We start from the raw sequence: 15,493 nt of genomic DNA, 5'->3' as shown, positions 1-15,493 counted from the left end.
TGTGAGGCCGGCGAAGCCTCAGCCACATCACCCTTCCGGCTCAGCACTGAACTGCAAGATTTTTGAAAGACACGTATTCTTTTAAGAAGGAATAAGCACAAGCTGAAGTCAAGATTGCAAGAAGTATCAATAACCTCAGATATGCAGATGACATCACACTTATGGCAGAAAGCAAAGAACTAAAGAGCCTCTTAATGAAAGTGAAAGAGGAGAGTGAAAAAGTTGGCTTAAAACTCAACATTCAGAAAACTAAGATCATGGCATCTGGTCCCATCACTTCATGGCAAATAGATGGGGAAACAGTGGAAACAGTGGCTGACTTTATTTTGGGAGGCTCCAAAATCACTGCAGATGGTGACTGCAGCCATGAAATTTAAAGACACTTGCTTCTTGGAAGAAAAGCTATTACCAACCTAGACAGTGTATTAAAAAGCAGAGACATTACTTTACCAACAAAGGTCCATCTAGTCAAAGCTATGGTTTTTCCAGTAGTCATGTATGGATGTAAGAGTTGGACTATAAAGAAAACTGAGCACCGAAGAACTGATGCTTTTGAACTGTGGTGTTGGAGAAGACTCTTGAGAGTCCCTTCGACTACAAGGAGATCCAACCAGTCCATCCTAAAGGAAATCAGTCCTGACTATTCATTGGAAAGACTGATGCTGAAGCTGAAACTCCAATACTTTGGCCACCTGATGCAAAGAACTGATTCATTAGAAAAGACCCTGATGCTGGGAAAGATTGAAGGCAGGGGGAGAAGGGGACAACAGAGGATGAGATGGTTGGATGGCATCACTGACTCAATGGATGTGCGTTTGAGTAGGCTCCAGGAGTTGGTGATGGACATGGAGGCCTGGTGTGCTGCAGCCCATGGAATTGCAAAGAGTCAGACACAACTCAGCAACTAAACTGAGCTGAAGCTGATTAGTGGCAATAGTCAAGACAAAGAAGCAAATAAAAATATTGAAATTGAGACTTTAAGTAGAAATGTTAATAATAAATTTGCTGCATTGGAAATTAAGTTATAGGAAAAGAGTGCCACATAATAATATATTTAATAATAGGGAGTAAATGAATGATTTTCCTCTAGGGAAGACTATGGCAATCTAAGTGTCTTGAATCTGATCTCCCCATTTCTGCTTTGAGGTGTGTGTGTGTGTGTGTGTGGTTTTTTTTTTCTGTCTCTAAAAACAGCTCCTGTCACTGGCTCTGAAACTCCATTCAGAGAGAACTACCAAAGAAGGAGAATACGTAATAGATAGAGCCAGCTGGAAAATTTGAATTTTTTCACTTAAACAAAACTTCTCAGAATAAGGGGACTTCCCAGGCAGTCCAGTGGTTAAGACTCCACACTTCCTCTGTAAGGTGCACAGGTTCGATCCCTGGTCAGGGAACTAAGATGCCACATGCTGCACGCCATGGCCAAAAAATTAAAATAGACCTTCTCAGAATAAGTAAACAAATGTCCTGCCCACTTCCCCCACTCTAATCTTGCCCTGGGTACACATACTAGAAGAAAAAGCTTCACACAAACTTGATAAAGACCATATTTTCTTTACTATTTGAGTCCCTTTTCAGCTACCTAATATAAGAGAGGACTTCCCAGGTGGCCCCAGTGGTAAAGAATTGTCTGCCAGTGCAGGAGACCTAAGAGATGCGCGTTTGATTCCTGAGTCGGGACGGTCCCCTGGAGGAGGGCATGGCAACCCACTCCAGTATTCTTGCCCGGAGAATCCCATGCACAGAGGAGCCTGGCAGACGATAGTCCATGGGGTCGCAAAGAGTCAGACATGACTGAAGTGACTTAGCACGCACACACACAATGTAAGAGAAGCCACAGCAGGCACCCAGGGAAACATTTCCTTTTGGCTCCATCATACCAATAAGCCACTCTTAAAAAGCGAATTTTCCACAGTAATGGGCGTTTTCTGACATGGCTCACACCCAAACCCAAATTCAGATATTTATATCTGGTTACAATTCACTGATCCAATATTTTTTTCTAAAAAAAAAAATTTTTCTGGAATTTATCGGTGTCTCAATAAGTTATTTTTAAAAATTGAAGTATAATTACAGTGTTGTGTTAGTTTCTGCTAATATATATATATATATATATATATATATATATATATACACCCTCCCTCTTGAACCTCCCTCCTATGCCCTCATCAAAAAGTTTTTAACTGAAAAAGAAATCTCCCCAATTTCTAACTGCATTATGATGATATAAATCTACTTAACTAAATTATATCCTCTGTGTATTTGACAAGCATATAAAAGAGTTTTTTCCCAGTGGCCTGAAATATTCCCCTAAATTTTTATGACTTGCTGGGGAAAATTTAACTTTTCAAAGCATATTAGAAAGGAAAGTCTAAGACTTTTAATTAATATGATCACTTTGCCTGCACAGGAAGTTATTTTCTTCTAAATATCGTACTTTAACTGTTCTGATTTCTAAATTCATGTCAAATCTTCCAGCATTTGTGTTTTTCTCTGACCCCAGGCAATTAACCATAGTAGAGGAAAACTTTACCAAAATTGTGCAATTTTCTATTAAAACACAAGAGGGCAGGTTTTGCTTTATTGTGAGCCTAATTCCACTCTGTTAATCAGGCTGGTTGCTGTGCTCATTACAAATTCAGGAACATTCAATAACATCCAAAGTGAATGAGCAATTAGAATGTCTACCATGGCAGTGAAATCTCTAGTATTTTAATAAAGAAGGACAAGCTTAATCCTCTGTATGTGGCATTATTTAAAACACAGACAACAGTTATGTTTGGGAGACACTAAAAATTTAAGCTTTGTTATGAATCACCAAAGGAGCAGAGAATGGCTTGAAGAAGAAATGATCAAATTTCGTCATATTACATCCAAGAACTATGGCTTGAATTAATGTGGCTAATAACACAAGTAGGTTAATGTGTGTGTGTGTGTGTGTGTGCACGTGTGTGCACACACACGCACACAGACGCCAACACACACAAACACTAACCCACTCTTGTCTGACTCTTTGCAACCCCATGGGCTGTAACCCATCAGGCTCCTCTATCCTTGGAATTTTCCAAGCAAGAATACTGGAGTGTGGTGCCATTTCCTACTCTAGAGGGTCTTTTTGACCTAGGGGTCTTCTGTGTCTCCTGCACTGACAGGTGGATTCTTTACCACTAGCACCACTTGGGAAGTTGCCAGATAGCTAATGGTTTCTGCCTAATAAAAATACTGTTAGTGATAACATACAATGTATTCAGTCCTTGAATGGGAAGGTTGTGTTTTTGTTTCGTTTTCAAAGATTTTGTTTTACTGCTCACAATTTTCTTGTGTGTTTTTTCTCAAGGTTTCATTAAACTACCTGCCAAAGCATAATTAAATTCACAGGAGCTATTTTCATCTTGAACTGCCATTATAAGTAAAGTATCATGTCATCTTTGAGAGATTCTTTAACTTCCCAATGGGTCCACCCATGTAAGAAAGGCACTGATTTTGCCTGGCTGAGTATTTTGCCCACTAACTCCTTCTGCAGAAACAAGGCTCTTAAGAAATCAGAGGATGTAATAATGACATGGTGAGGTCTACACTTTCCACCCTTGTCCATATAAATGGTAGAATTAAGGCCTACCAGTAGTGGGGAGGGCTTCCCTGGAGGCTCAGATGGTAAATAATCTTCCTGCAATGCAGGAGACCCAAGTTTGATCCCTGGGTCAGGAAGATCCCTTGGAGAAGGAAATGGCTACCCACTCCAGTATTCTTGCCTAGAGAATTCCGTGGACAGAGGAACCTGGTGGGCTACAGTCCATGGGGTCTCAAAAGAGTTGAACACAACTATGCGACTAAACAAACAACAAATAGTGAAGAAAAGGCACACCCAAGAAGAAAATGCAGCTGAAAACCTAGTCCCCCTGTACTAGGTTGTATGGAGTGAAATTCTATCTGGCAGATGTACAACTCACAATCTGAAAGATAGGCTGCTATTCATTTCACGACAAGGATACATGACCCTATTATCTTATGTTTTATCCAGTACATGTTCAAACACAGGCCAGAAGACCTGAATGAAAAGTTTTACTTTAAGACTAGTTTATTCATTCAAAAAATATTTACAGAGTACTCAGGATGAGCATGGGCTTCCCTGGTGGCTTGGTAAAGAATTCGCTTGCAATTCAGGAGACCTGGGATTGATCCCTGGGCTGGGAAGATCCCCTGGAGGAGGGCAGGGCAACCCAGTCCAGAATACTTGCCTGGAGAAGTCCATGGACAGAGGAGCCTAGCAGGCCGCAGTCAGTGGGGTCGCAAAGAGTAGGACATGACTGAAGCGACTCAGCACAGATGCACATACACATTTCCTAAGTACTTAAGGTGCTTTGATACAATAGCATTGGAGCTGTCTGGAGAGCTGTACAATCTGACCTCTAGAAGCTTCCGGTCTAGAAGTAGAAGTGAACACCATGTCAGCGTGACCTCGTGGGCTCAACTTTCCTTCTTCTGGACGTTTCCAACGAGTCGGCTGAGCTAATAGCCTCTCTGGAAGAAGTCTGCCTCCCTGGGCAATGACTGCCAGTGGCCTCCCTGCTCACCTCCCGCTCCAATATCACTCTTTAGCCTATAGGGACATCAGAGGTAACTCTTTACCTGGGGAAAACGGTAGTAGCTCATTTTCCTGCTTGTAAAATGGAGAGCTAGGAAGTAGGAGCTGCTTAGAAACCCAATAGAAAGTAGAAACATCAGTTTATTTAAAGACTTCTTTTCTTCATTTTTAAACTGAAGTATAATTGACATGTAATATCATATAAGTTACAAGTTACAATATAGTGATTCAGAATTATACTGGATTATTATGCTCCATTTATAGGTATTATAAAATACTGGCTATATTCCTTATGCTGTACAGTATAGCCTGGTAGCTTATTTTATACCTGATAGTTTGCACCTCTTAATCACCACCCCTATAATATCTCTCCCTCTTTCCCTCTCCCACTAGTGACTAATCTGTTCTTAATATCTGTGAGTCTTCCTTTTTTGTTACTTTCACTATAAATGAATATATATATTTCCACATGTAAGTGAAATCATACAGTATTTGTCTTTCTCTGCATGATTTATTTCACTTAGCATAATACCCTCCAAGTTTAAGGATTTATTTTCCAAAGTGAAGTAGTTACTCATGTATTCTATGTATATACATAAAATCTTATGTATATATTGAGTGCCAAAAAGATGTGAGTTGATGTTCACAAATTAAAAAGCAACAGAGGCCAACAGACAAACAATAATCTGCAAAACCTTTATTTTTATTTTCCTTTTTAATAGTTTTCTACTCCTTCTTATTGTGAGATTAGAATTTTTCACTAGGATTATTATAATTAATAATGTTAAATCCTAAGAAAATCACAAATTTATGTCAATTAATTTTAGAATTAGAAGAGAATTTAATTCACAAAAGAAAGATGTTATTGGATTTCACTTTTAAATGTTAGCTTCAAAAAAGCATTTCTTTTAAAATCATAATTCATATACATACAAGTTTTCTTATACTGCGGAGAGAAGCATATAAACCAATCTATTCATTTTCTTCAAGGTTGAATTTTTTCCCCCCATCATTGAGATGTATAGCCATAAAATGCTTAGTGATATTTTCTAAGTTCATTTGCATAGTATTCACTGCAAGTAAATAGCAACTTTTTACTCTACAGGTTTATTCTACCTTTAGATTTGCTGAAAAGCAGTCATCATTGATTTATTGTAATGTTAGAAAATGCTAGAAAATTTTACTCTTGTAATATGAACTACAAAATTAGGGAATTATTTCTCTTAGGAAGGCATCATAAAACATAATATTTATGAAAAGTTGCACACACTATACTTAAAAGGATCTAAGTATAAGTGGTTAGTCTTTATTTCTACTGCAGATAGATCTTGCTTTTAAACAAATCTTATGAGAAGATGATGTAAGAAAATTCTGATATACTGGAAGGATAAGCTAGAGGTGGTTATGTGCTTTATAGAATTATTCATAATAGTTCATCCATAAAAAGTAATTTCCCCTGGTGCTTTTAATGTATAATTGATTTATACACAACTTTTCAGGAACATACCTACCATTCACATTTATATCTTCATCTTAACATATTTCTCTTTTGGTTTACAAACAGGATATAAAAATTAGTCCCCCAACAACTCTGAGGTCAGAGCATCAACTTTCCAGAGTGGATCATGTTAATAACTCATTGATGGGTTTTCCATGAACTCTGTTAAAGGGAGGCATTGAGATCTATGCATGCGGCACTGGTTAGAGGTCCAGGCAAGGTTTCACCCCATTCAGGAGCCTGGGCTGTCTTAATTCTCACCTGCTGAGCCTACTGTCAGATATACTCTATGAGACCCACTCAACTTCATTCAGTTCAGATTGAGCTTTGTCCTTTTCTCTCACTTCTGTGAAGTCTTATTCCAGGGGATAACACAGGGTCTTGGTGAACCTTGCACCTTCTAGCGCTCCCATGTGGAGAAGGCTACAGAGACTTCTTAATCCCGTTCACCCACATCCATTCCAGCAGAGAGGAGGTGAAATGAGTGGACAGAAGGGCCACTCCTATGGTTTCACTCCTACTGCATGGGTACCAGATATGAACAGATGAAATTGCCTTAAAAATCTCAAGAGCCATTAATGTCTTGGAGGTGGGGATCATCTTGGTGAGTCTAAACATCTTCGTAAAGATTGCCTCATTCTTATTTCTCATAACCTGATGATTACTTAGTGGATCATAACCATTTAATTCTGAATTGTTACATTTTGTATGGATGGTTCACTTTTAAATGATAAGACTTAACCAATTAGCATTTGTAAGTAACCATTAGTACAGTGCAGCATTAATGAATTTAAAGTCAACTCTTTAAAATAAGTCAAATGCTTGAACAATTTTTCATCTGACGTTATCCAGCAAAGGAACTGGTTTGGGTCGTGGCTCAGCTGGTAAAGAGTCTGCCTGCAATGTGAGAGACCTGGGTTTGATCCCTGGGTTGGGAAGATCCCTGGAGAAGGGAAAGGCTACCTACTCCAGTATTCTGGCCTGGAGACTTCCATGGACTATATAGTCCATGGGGTCGCATAAAGTCAGACACGACTGAGCGACTTTCACTTTCAGCCAAATGAGACTTCAGGGCAATGGAATGCTAATCAAATTGTTTCCTGTTCAGGCTTACAGGCTCACCAGCCTTCCGCAGTCAGACTTTCCTGAAAAGAGTGATGCTGTACTCATTAATAAGTTCAAAACAGTATATTAATCAACTAGATTAATTTAAACTAATTTAATCCTCATCTGTTCACTTACCACTATAGGATCAATGTTTATTCAGCTATTGATTCTTGTAAGAGCTCTGCTGTTAAGAACTGCAGACCCTTTATAAACTCTGTAACATCTAATTTATAAAAGGGAACCAAACTGATCATTCATTCATTCATTCTTCTTCCCACATGGAAAATAAGGCCTATTTTCATCTTCAAGGCCATTTTAAAGACCGGAAAGAAGAGAAAAGAAGAAAAAAGAAGCCTCGGGAAGATGATCAGGAAGCCACCTAAAAACATAGATGTTTTACGCCTAAAAGAGACCTTGGAGACTCATGTAGCACCTGCCACCTTTCTGCCCCCCTTTACAAAGGAAGACACGTGAGTTAAGAAAGATGTAACCACGATCTGGTCCAGTTCTCATATTTCACTGATCTGCATATTTCAGTGAGTCCACTCTTATCGATTTTGGGGGGTCAGAACACGAGGAGGCTTAATCAATCAGTATGGGGAGTTATTATCAGATACCACCAGTTGTCATCAGCTCTACCTTTGTTTGATGGTAGAGATACCCTCAAGCACTTTAGCTTGTTTGTTAAATAAACAAGCAAACCAGAAACTAGAGTGAAGCATCTTCCGTACTTGGGATCATCACCATAACAGAAGGGGCTATGCCAAAGCTCTTCAACGAAAGGAAGAACAGTGAGGATTCACTTGCAGATTGTCCGTCAGAACTACGGCTTGGTCAGCCTGTTCACTAGAGCAAGGCGTGAGCATCTAGGCTTCTTCGGTGTATCTTTTGTTGCTTAGCTGTGTCTCCATTAAGGGTGTATATCCTTTTCGAAGTCTTCTATATTGAAGGAAAAGCAGCAGTGCAAAAAGGACAACCAAAACCACAAGCATCCCTGTAACCACTGAGAGCACTGTGGTCCAGTCTGCAGTTTCTGCAACTGAAATTAGAGCAGAAGAAGAGAGTCTTACAACTGGGGTTTTCATCAGCTGCATACGCTTAGAAAAGGGAAGAATAAGCCAATTTGTCTTTCACATGTGCTTTTGTTGATAAAGCAAAACTACATTGACTGGAATAAAATTTTTCTCCTTCCTTACGAACTATTTATCATATCCATAATGTTTTTTTTTGTGGAAATGGAAAATGACATTCCATTGTTTGAATATAGCTTATTGTATTTTAAAAATTCCTTATGATAAATACTTATACAGAATAAACCCTCCAAGGAAGTATATAACTACTTTTGTGAGTTAGAAACTCATTTGTAAAAGTGCATGCTAAAATGGTATCTGGGGAACTGCAAAATATAAAACAGTCAGGTCTAGAAATTCTGCTGTTGTCTCTACCTTTTTTATGGAGTGATCAGTGAGTAAGACAGATGAGACTAGAGATTATAACAGGGGTCATTCAAGAGCAAGAGTAGAAGAAATTTGGACCCATTTAAATAGTTGTGAATGAAATCGGAATCATCACATGATGAATGCAATCCTCTATTCAAATATATTTTATAAGCACTTTTCCACAAAATTAATGGATTTCATTTCTAATGTATTTATGCCTATTTGTCATTTCCTTAACATTTATCCTTGGTCAGTTGTTCTTAAAATCAATTTTTCTGAAGTGCAGTTTTTCTGTACTCTACACTTCTCTAAATTTAAGAATGTCCTTCTAGTCCTTTCTCTCCAGGCCCACAGAGGACCCTGACTCATTCTGATGGGGTTTCTCCAAAAGGATTTTAATTTGTCTTTTCCTGCAACAATTGCCATCCTCGTCTTCTTAAAACACAGGTTTTTATTCTGTCATTTCTTTGTTCAAGAGCCAAAAATGATTGTCTTTATTATTGTCCAAACTCTTCTACCTAGCTTTTTAAACAAATTACTTATTTTTTTTTAAATGTGGGAAAACATACATGACATATATTTTATCACCTTAACCATTTTTAAGTTCTGTGACATTAAATACATTCACATCGTTGTGCATTCATCACCACTATTCATCCAAAGAACTTTTTTTCCCTGCAAAATTGAAATAATAATTCTCTAGACCTCCACCCCTTCCCACGCTCTAGCAACAAGCAACCACTCTTTCCGTCTCTATGTATCTGACTACTATAGTTGCCCCATATAAGTGGAATCATATAGGTTTTATTCTTTTGTGACTGGTTTATTTAACTTAGCATGTCTTCAAGATTCACTCATGTTACGGCATGTGTCAGGACTTCCGTTTTAAGGCTGAATAATATTCCATTGTATGTATGGACCATATTTTATTTGTTGTCATTTTGCTTATCTGTCAGTGGACACTTGGGTTGCTCCCACCTTTTAAAAAATTATTTATTTTTAATTGGAGGATAACTGCTTTACAATAGTGTGTTGATTTCTGCCACACATCAATATGAATAAGCCATAGGCACACATATATCCCTTCCCTCTTACATCTCCCTCCTACTGCTTCCACCTTTTGCCTGTTGTGAATAACGCTGCTATGAATAGAGGTGTACAAATATCTTTTGGAGTACTTGCTTACAATTCTTTGGGGTCTATGCCCAGAAGCAGAATTGTTAGATCGCATGGTAATTCTGTGTTTAATTTTTTGAGGCGCTACCATATTGCTTTTCACAGAGCCTATGCTAACATTCCCACCAGCAATGCATGAGGATTCCTTTTTCTCCACATTCTCATCAACACTTGTTATCTTCTGCTTTCTTGGTAGCAGCCATCCTAATGGGTATACAGTGGGATCTTATTGTGGTTTCTGCCCGACCTTTACAGTCCCTTGTAACCAGGCCTTCTCTCAGATCCAACCTTAATTCACAGTTAATTACTCAAGCCTTTCACTACAGCCAGGCTTTCTTCTCATGATCCTCTATATGGACTACATGTGCCTTTTACAGTCCTGTTCCCTGCCTGTCTTCAACCTAAAATGCCCCTTTCTTTCCTCCAACCTACCTAAAACCTACCATCTCTTTTTTTAAAAACTTTTTTCTTTTTTTGACCACATAGCACAGCATGTGGGATCTTAGTTCCCTGACCAGGGATTGAACCTGAGACCCCTGCATTGGAAGCATGGAGTCAACCACTGGACCCCCAGGGAAGTCCCTCCATCTCTTTAATCCAGTTCAGGACCCAGCTGCTTTCCCAAATCCCTCTCTCCCTTCTTCAGTCTTGAGTTATAGTTATGTCTCCTCAGAATGGATATAAATTTTTGTTAAACCAATAAAAGAATGTGATTTGTATCTTCTAATGAGTTAATGCATTCTGGGCATATTTAGACTCTCGGTTTATAGCTGTTAATTGACCAGTGTCAGAGGACATGGAAGCATGGTCAGAAGCACATGCCAAACTTTCTGATTATTATTATGTTCAATCCCAGAGAAACGAGAAAAGTTTCAAAGAGACATTCTCACCTCAGCTGCCCAAAGAAGAGAAACTTCAAATCAGTAAAGAGAACAAACTGCAGTAGATGTAGAACTGGAAGGAAAAACAGAGGACAGAGTCCAGGGTCTGAAAGGTTTTGAAAGTTGAGAGAGAAGGGGGCGGGGAGGGAGTAAGACATGAAGAGAGAGAGAGAGATGTGACCTCAGAAATGTTCTTAATTACTTTGCAGGCTGAGATTTAGAGGAGACAAAATAGGCATTAATGGGAAAATGCCACCAGCACATAGACTGTGAGTTTTTCAGCTTCTTGACAAATTACGAGATTTTTTTTTTTTAGTGTTTTACTTTTCCTTCATCAACCTGTCTGCAGGTTCTTTAAATGGCACATGGAGCTATACTGGGGCCTGGGCAAATTAAAAAAAAAAAAGTATGCCCCTACATTTATCAAAATATCTTTCTGTATTTTGAACCAAGTGGAAAAGCTAATAAAAAATCTACAACTTAAAAACATGACTTCAGGACTTCCCTGGTGGTACAGTGATTAGGAATCCACCTGCTAATGCAGGGGACATGGGTTCGATCCCTGGTCCGGGAAGATTCCACGTGCCTGCGCAGCTACGCCCATGTGCCACGATTACTGAGCCCATACTCTGGACTCCACATGCCATATCTCCTGAGCCAGAGTGCTACAACTACTGATGCCCACGCACCGAGAGCCCGTACTCCACAACAAGAGAAGCCACTGCGGTGAGAAGCCTGAACACCGCATCCAAGAGCGGCCATCGCTCACTGCAGCAAGAGAAAGCCCTCGCAAAGCAACAAAGACCCAGCACAGCCAAAAGTAAATAAGTAAAACTATTTTTTAAAAAAGAATGAAAACATGATTTCAAAAAGTTCATTTAAAAAAGTACTCATGAAGTCCCACACAGCCCAATCTACTGGCAGGTCATTGTCATCTTTACAAACCCATCAGGCAGAGGTGGTGTGGGTTAACTGGGGAAAAAATAAATGGCCTACTTACAGACTAACACAGAGGTATAAACAAACAAGAGCTTGGCTTTAAATTTTTAATACTGTATTCACCATGGATTTTTTTTTTTTTTTGGTATTAATTTGGGTTTTTGATAATATTGCATTATATTATTACTTAGCTCAATTACTGAATTTTTGGCTTATTTTGGCTCAATTACTGAATTTCTGGCTTCACTTTGAACTTTGTGCCTGAGGCAAGTGCTGCGTTTGCCTCACCTTAAACTCAGCCTTGCTTTTAAGTAAAGATCTCTAAAAGGTTCTGCTAGTCCTCATCCATCTGTGGCTACTGAATTTTGATTTTATTGGTTAGGCATTTCAAACCATAGCTGGTTTTCAATTGTCAGATCAGGTGCAGTTGTAGATACTTGCCCTGAAATAAGTTCTCTTAACAACTTTCAATTTTCTAAAATAAGAGTCATCCAACAGTCCCTTTTCTGATGTTTAATTGGTAGTTTAAAGGCTCATTTTGTAACTATACATACTCTAAAAAATTGCCAATAAACTTAACTAGATCTGAGCACTTCAATTTAAGGTCTTAATTTAGAAGAAAAAGAAAGGAAAAAAAAAAAAGAAAGCCTCTTTAGAAGATTAATGAATCACGCGTTTAGAAGTTGCATTCGTTACCTGGCAGATCAATGGCATAACTGTAGCCAAGTTGGTCTGCGGTTAAAAAGAGTTCCTCATTAGTCACTGGAGGGAAGAAAGGAACCATGTTATACATCCGATTGTGACCAATGGGTGCCAGCTCCTGAGGCCAGGCATCTGCAGGGGGATTGAATCTTTTCATCCACTCGTCAAAAATGGCATCGGTGAAGGAATGAAGGACCTGCAAGACAGTTGAATTCAGCATTAACACTGATGGATGTGTGTTCAGTCACTAAGTCGTGTCTAACTCTTTTGTGACCCCATGGACTGTAGCCTGCCAGGCTCCTCTGTCCATGGGATTTCCCAGGCAAGAACACTGGAGTGGTTTGCCATTTCCTTCTCCAGGGGATCTTCCTGATCCAGGAATAGAACCAGCAGACATATTTTTTACCGCTGAGTCACTGGAGAAGCCCTGCCAACATTGATGGGTCTGTGCTAATCAGACCAATCTAACTGGAACTTTCTCTAAAATGAAATCAAGTTGGTTCTTCTTGACAACAGGAACTTCTTGGTGACATACCCACTGGCAAGATCCCCTGGAGAAGAGAATGGCAACCCACTCCAGTATTCCTGCCTGGAAAATTCCATGGACAGAGGAGCCTGGCAGACTATACTCCATGGGGGCAGAGTCGGACATGACTGAGGACTAACCCTTTGCTTTTCACTTTCAAGGCTGTATGGCATATCACTCCATAAACCCCTTTGTTAAGTGAACAAAGTAAGGTTCATGTTGCAGATGTAGCACTGGCTTAAGAATATTTGAGGCCTTCAACAAATTCATGTTAATTATTACATCAGAAACAAAAGGCAAGTATGATGAGATATATAGCGCAGCCAATATTGAGATGCTTTGCTTTTAACAAGGAAGAAAGGAAACATTATGTTTACCAATAGTATAATACAAGTGGATAGTTTTTAAAAAGAAAGAAAACATCCAAAACGGGTCTTCAAATTTCTCCCACCCTTCTATGTGCTCACTGTATAAGCCTCTCATTTGAATTCTCAGTGTTAGGCCAGCAAAGGAAAGTCTAAAAATGTTGTAATGTGCATAGTACTGTTTTATTTTCTCAAGAAAGCTGTTAAAGTCCTTTTCAAAGATAGCAATTATTACGTTGTTTTTAAATATCCACAGCAAAATTTCATATTTATAGTCCTGATTTTGCAACAGGACACAAACATGAGCATTCAGCCTAGGCCGTTAGAGGTCCTCTTTCATTCCTAGTAGTTCAGGGAGCCCAGGGACTCCGTCTGATTTTCCTTCCCTCTTTGTCTGCAGGGTCTGTCACTCCAGGGCTTGTCACATGGGGGAAAGGAGATACTTACTTCGGTAAATACAGGTTAAATGAATTCATTTATCCATCCACCAATATAGCACTGGTGAAGTTATACTATCACTTATTTGTTCATCAATTTTCCATAATCAGACTCCTAACTCCTAAAAGTCAGAGATAAGGTCTTTTCACCTTTGGAGCTTCAGGCTTAGTCTATAACTCGGACAGAGTTGATGTTTAATAAGTCTCTGCTGGCTGACGACAGTGCCATGCAAAGTACTTTTATATTTTGTACAACTCATCCAAGGGCGTCCCTAGTGACTCAGATGGCAACAAATCCACCTGCAATGCAGGAGACCCGGGTTCAATCCCTGGGTCGGGAAGATCCCCTGGAGCAGGGCATGGCAACCCACTCCAGTATTCTTGCCATAAAGAATCATTGAAGATCTGATGCTTTCAAGCGGTGGTGCTGGAGAAGTCTCTTGAGAGACCCTTGGACAACAAGAGATCAAACCAATCAATCTTAAGGAAACCAACCCTGAATATTCACTGAAACGACTGATGCTGAAGCTGAAGCTCCAATCCTTCGGCCACCTGGTGTGAAGAGCCGACTCACTGGAAAAGACCCTGAAGCTGGAAAAGACTGAGGGCAGGAGGAGAAGAGGGTGACAGAGGGTGAGATGGTTGGATGGCATCATCGACTCAATGGACACGAGTTTGAGCAAACTCCAGGAGAGAGTGAAGCAGAGGGAAGCCTGGAGTGCTGCAGTCCATGGGGTCACAAGGAGTAGGACACGACACAGCAACTGAACAACAACAACTCATCCAAACAGGCCCCTTTCTAGTGGACGCTGTTTCCCTCTGTCTGAAATACTGCTCTTTCTCTTTTCTGGCTTCAGAGTCTTGTTTCAAGATAAACTTAAGAGTCCCTGTACTAAGGCATCTTCCCTGATCGCCCTCAGTCTGAATTCTTAGTTCTTTGCACTTCCTAACTACTTCAATTCCTAACCTCTAAAGCTCTTCTGGATTGTAGGGCTTCCCAGGTAGTTCAGATGGTAAAGAATCTGCCTGCAATGCAGGAGACCCAGGTTCAATCCTTCAGTTTGGAAGATCCCCTGGAGAAGGGCATAGGCAACCCACTCCAGTATTTTTGCCTAGAGAATGGACAGAGGAGCCTGGCAGGCTACAGTTCATGGGGTCGCACAGAGTCAGACACGACTGAGCAATTAACAATTTCACTTTCTGGCTTGTACTACTGATGCTTATTTAGTAGATAACAGTTTCAGATTTTACCCGAGGTTCCTTGTAGCTAGCTCACCCATTCAGGCAACACTGAGAGCTTTCTACCTAAATTGTCTACACTGAGGATAGTGAAAAGAATCGAGTGATTTACTGAAAGAATTTCTTTACTGAATGGATTTTTAAAGTCCATTTTAAAGTAGGAAATGAAAATATCTCCTGCCATATTAATAAACAAGAAGTGTCACAACCTTCAGCGATTTCTGGCCTCCAAATGGGCTTGAGGGCTCTGGAAACTGCTGCCACACACCACCCCCTGTGGTGATTGCTGAGGAGCTGGGAGAATGCAGGAAGCAATATGAACAAGGAAACAAGATTGGCCCCAGATAGCTGAGGTGCATATGAAAGGGATCAATTCAATGAGCCCAGAGGCTTGCATCTTCCCATACACAGAATGCTAAATTCCTTAACTTGATATCTGATCTTGGATGTTAAGACTGCCTGTTTCCTTTGTTGCAAACTTGAGTATAGAAGGACTTCCCCTCCTGCCTCCTTGAAACAGTTTTCTCAGAGCTACTGAGATCCTGCCTCTCAGACTCAGAGTCCTAAACATTCCCACCAAATAAAATAACTCTCTACTT

The 15,493-nt window shown here is 39.8% G+C and overlaps 1 protein-coding gene across 1 annotated transcript in view; it reads right to left on the bottom strand.

The window, feature by feature from the left end:
- Positions 1-5,267: 5,267 nt before the first annotated feature.
- Positions 5,268-15,493, bottom strand: part of DCT (dopachrome tautomerase) — a 35,453-nt gene continuing 25,227 nt past the window's right edge. Inside the window, exons 7-8 of the mRNA XM_020884415.2 lie at positions 12,322-12,523; positions 5,268-8,229 (exon numbers count right to left, since the gene is read on the bottom strand). Of these exons, the coding sequence (XP_020740074.1) occupies positions 8,057-8,229; positions 12,322-12,523 (375 nt within the window). The 3' untranslated portion in view covers positions 5,268-8,056. The remainder of the gene's footprint in view (positions 8,230-12,321; positions 12,524-15,493) is intronic.

Source organism: Odocoileus virginianus, chromosome 8 (assembly GCF_023699985.2).
Source record: "Odocoileus virginianus isolate 20LAN1187 ecotype Illinois chromosome 8, Ovbor_1.2, whole genome shotgun sequence".
NCBI lineage: Eukaryota > Metazoa > Chordata > Mammalia > Artiodactyla > Cervidae > Odocoileus > Odocoileus virginianus.
This window is presented reverse-complemented; position numbering and strand designations above follow the sequence as displayed.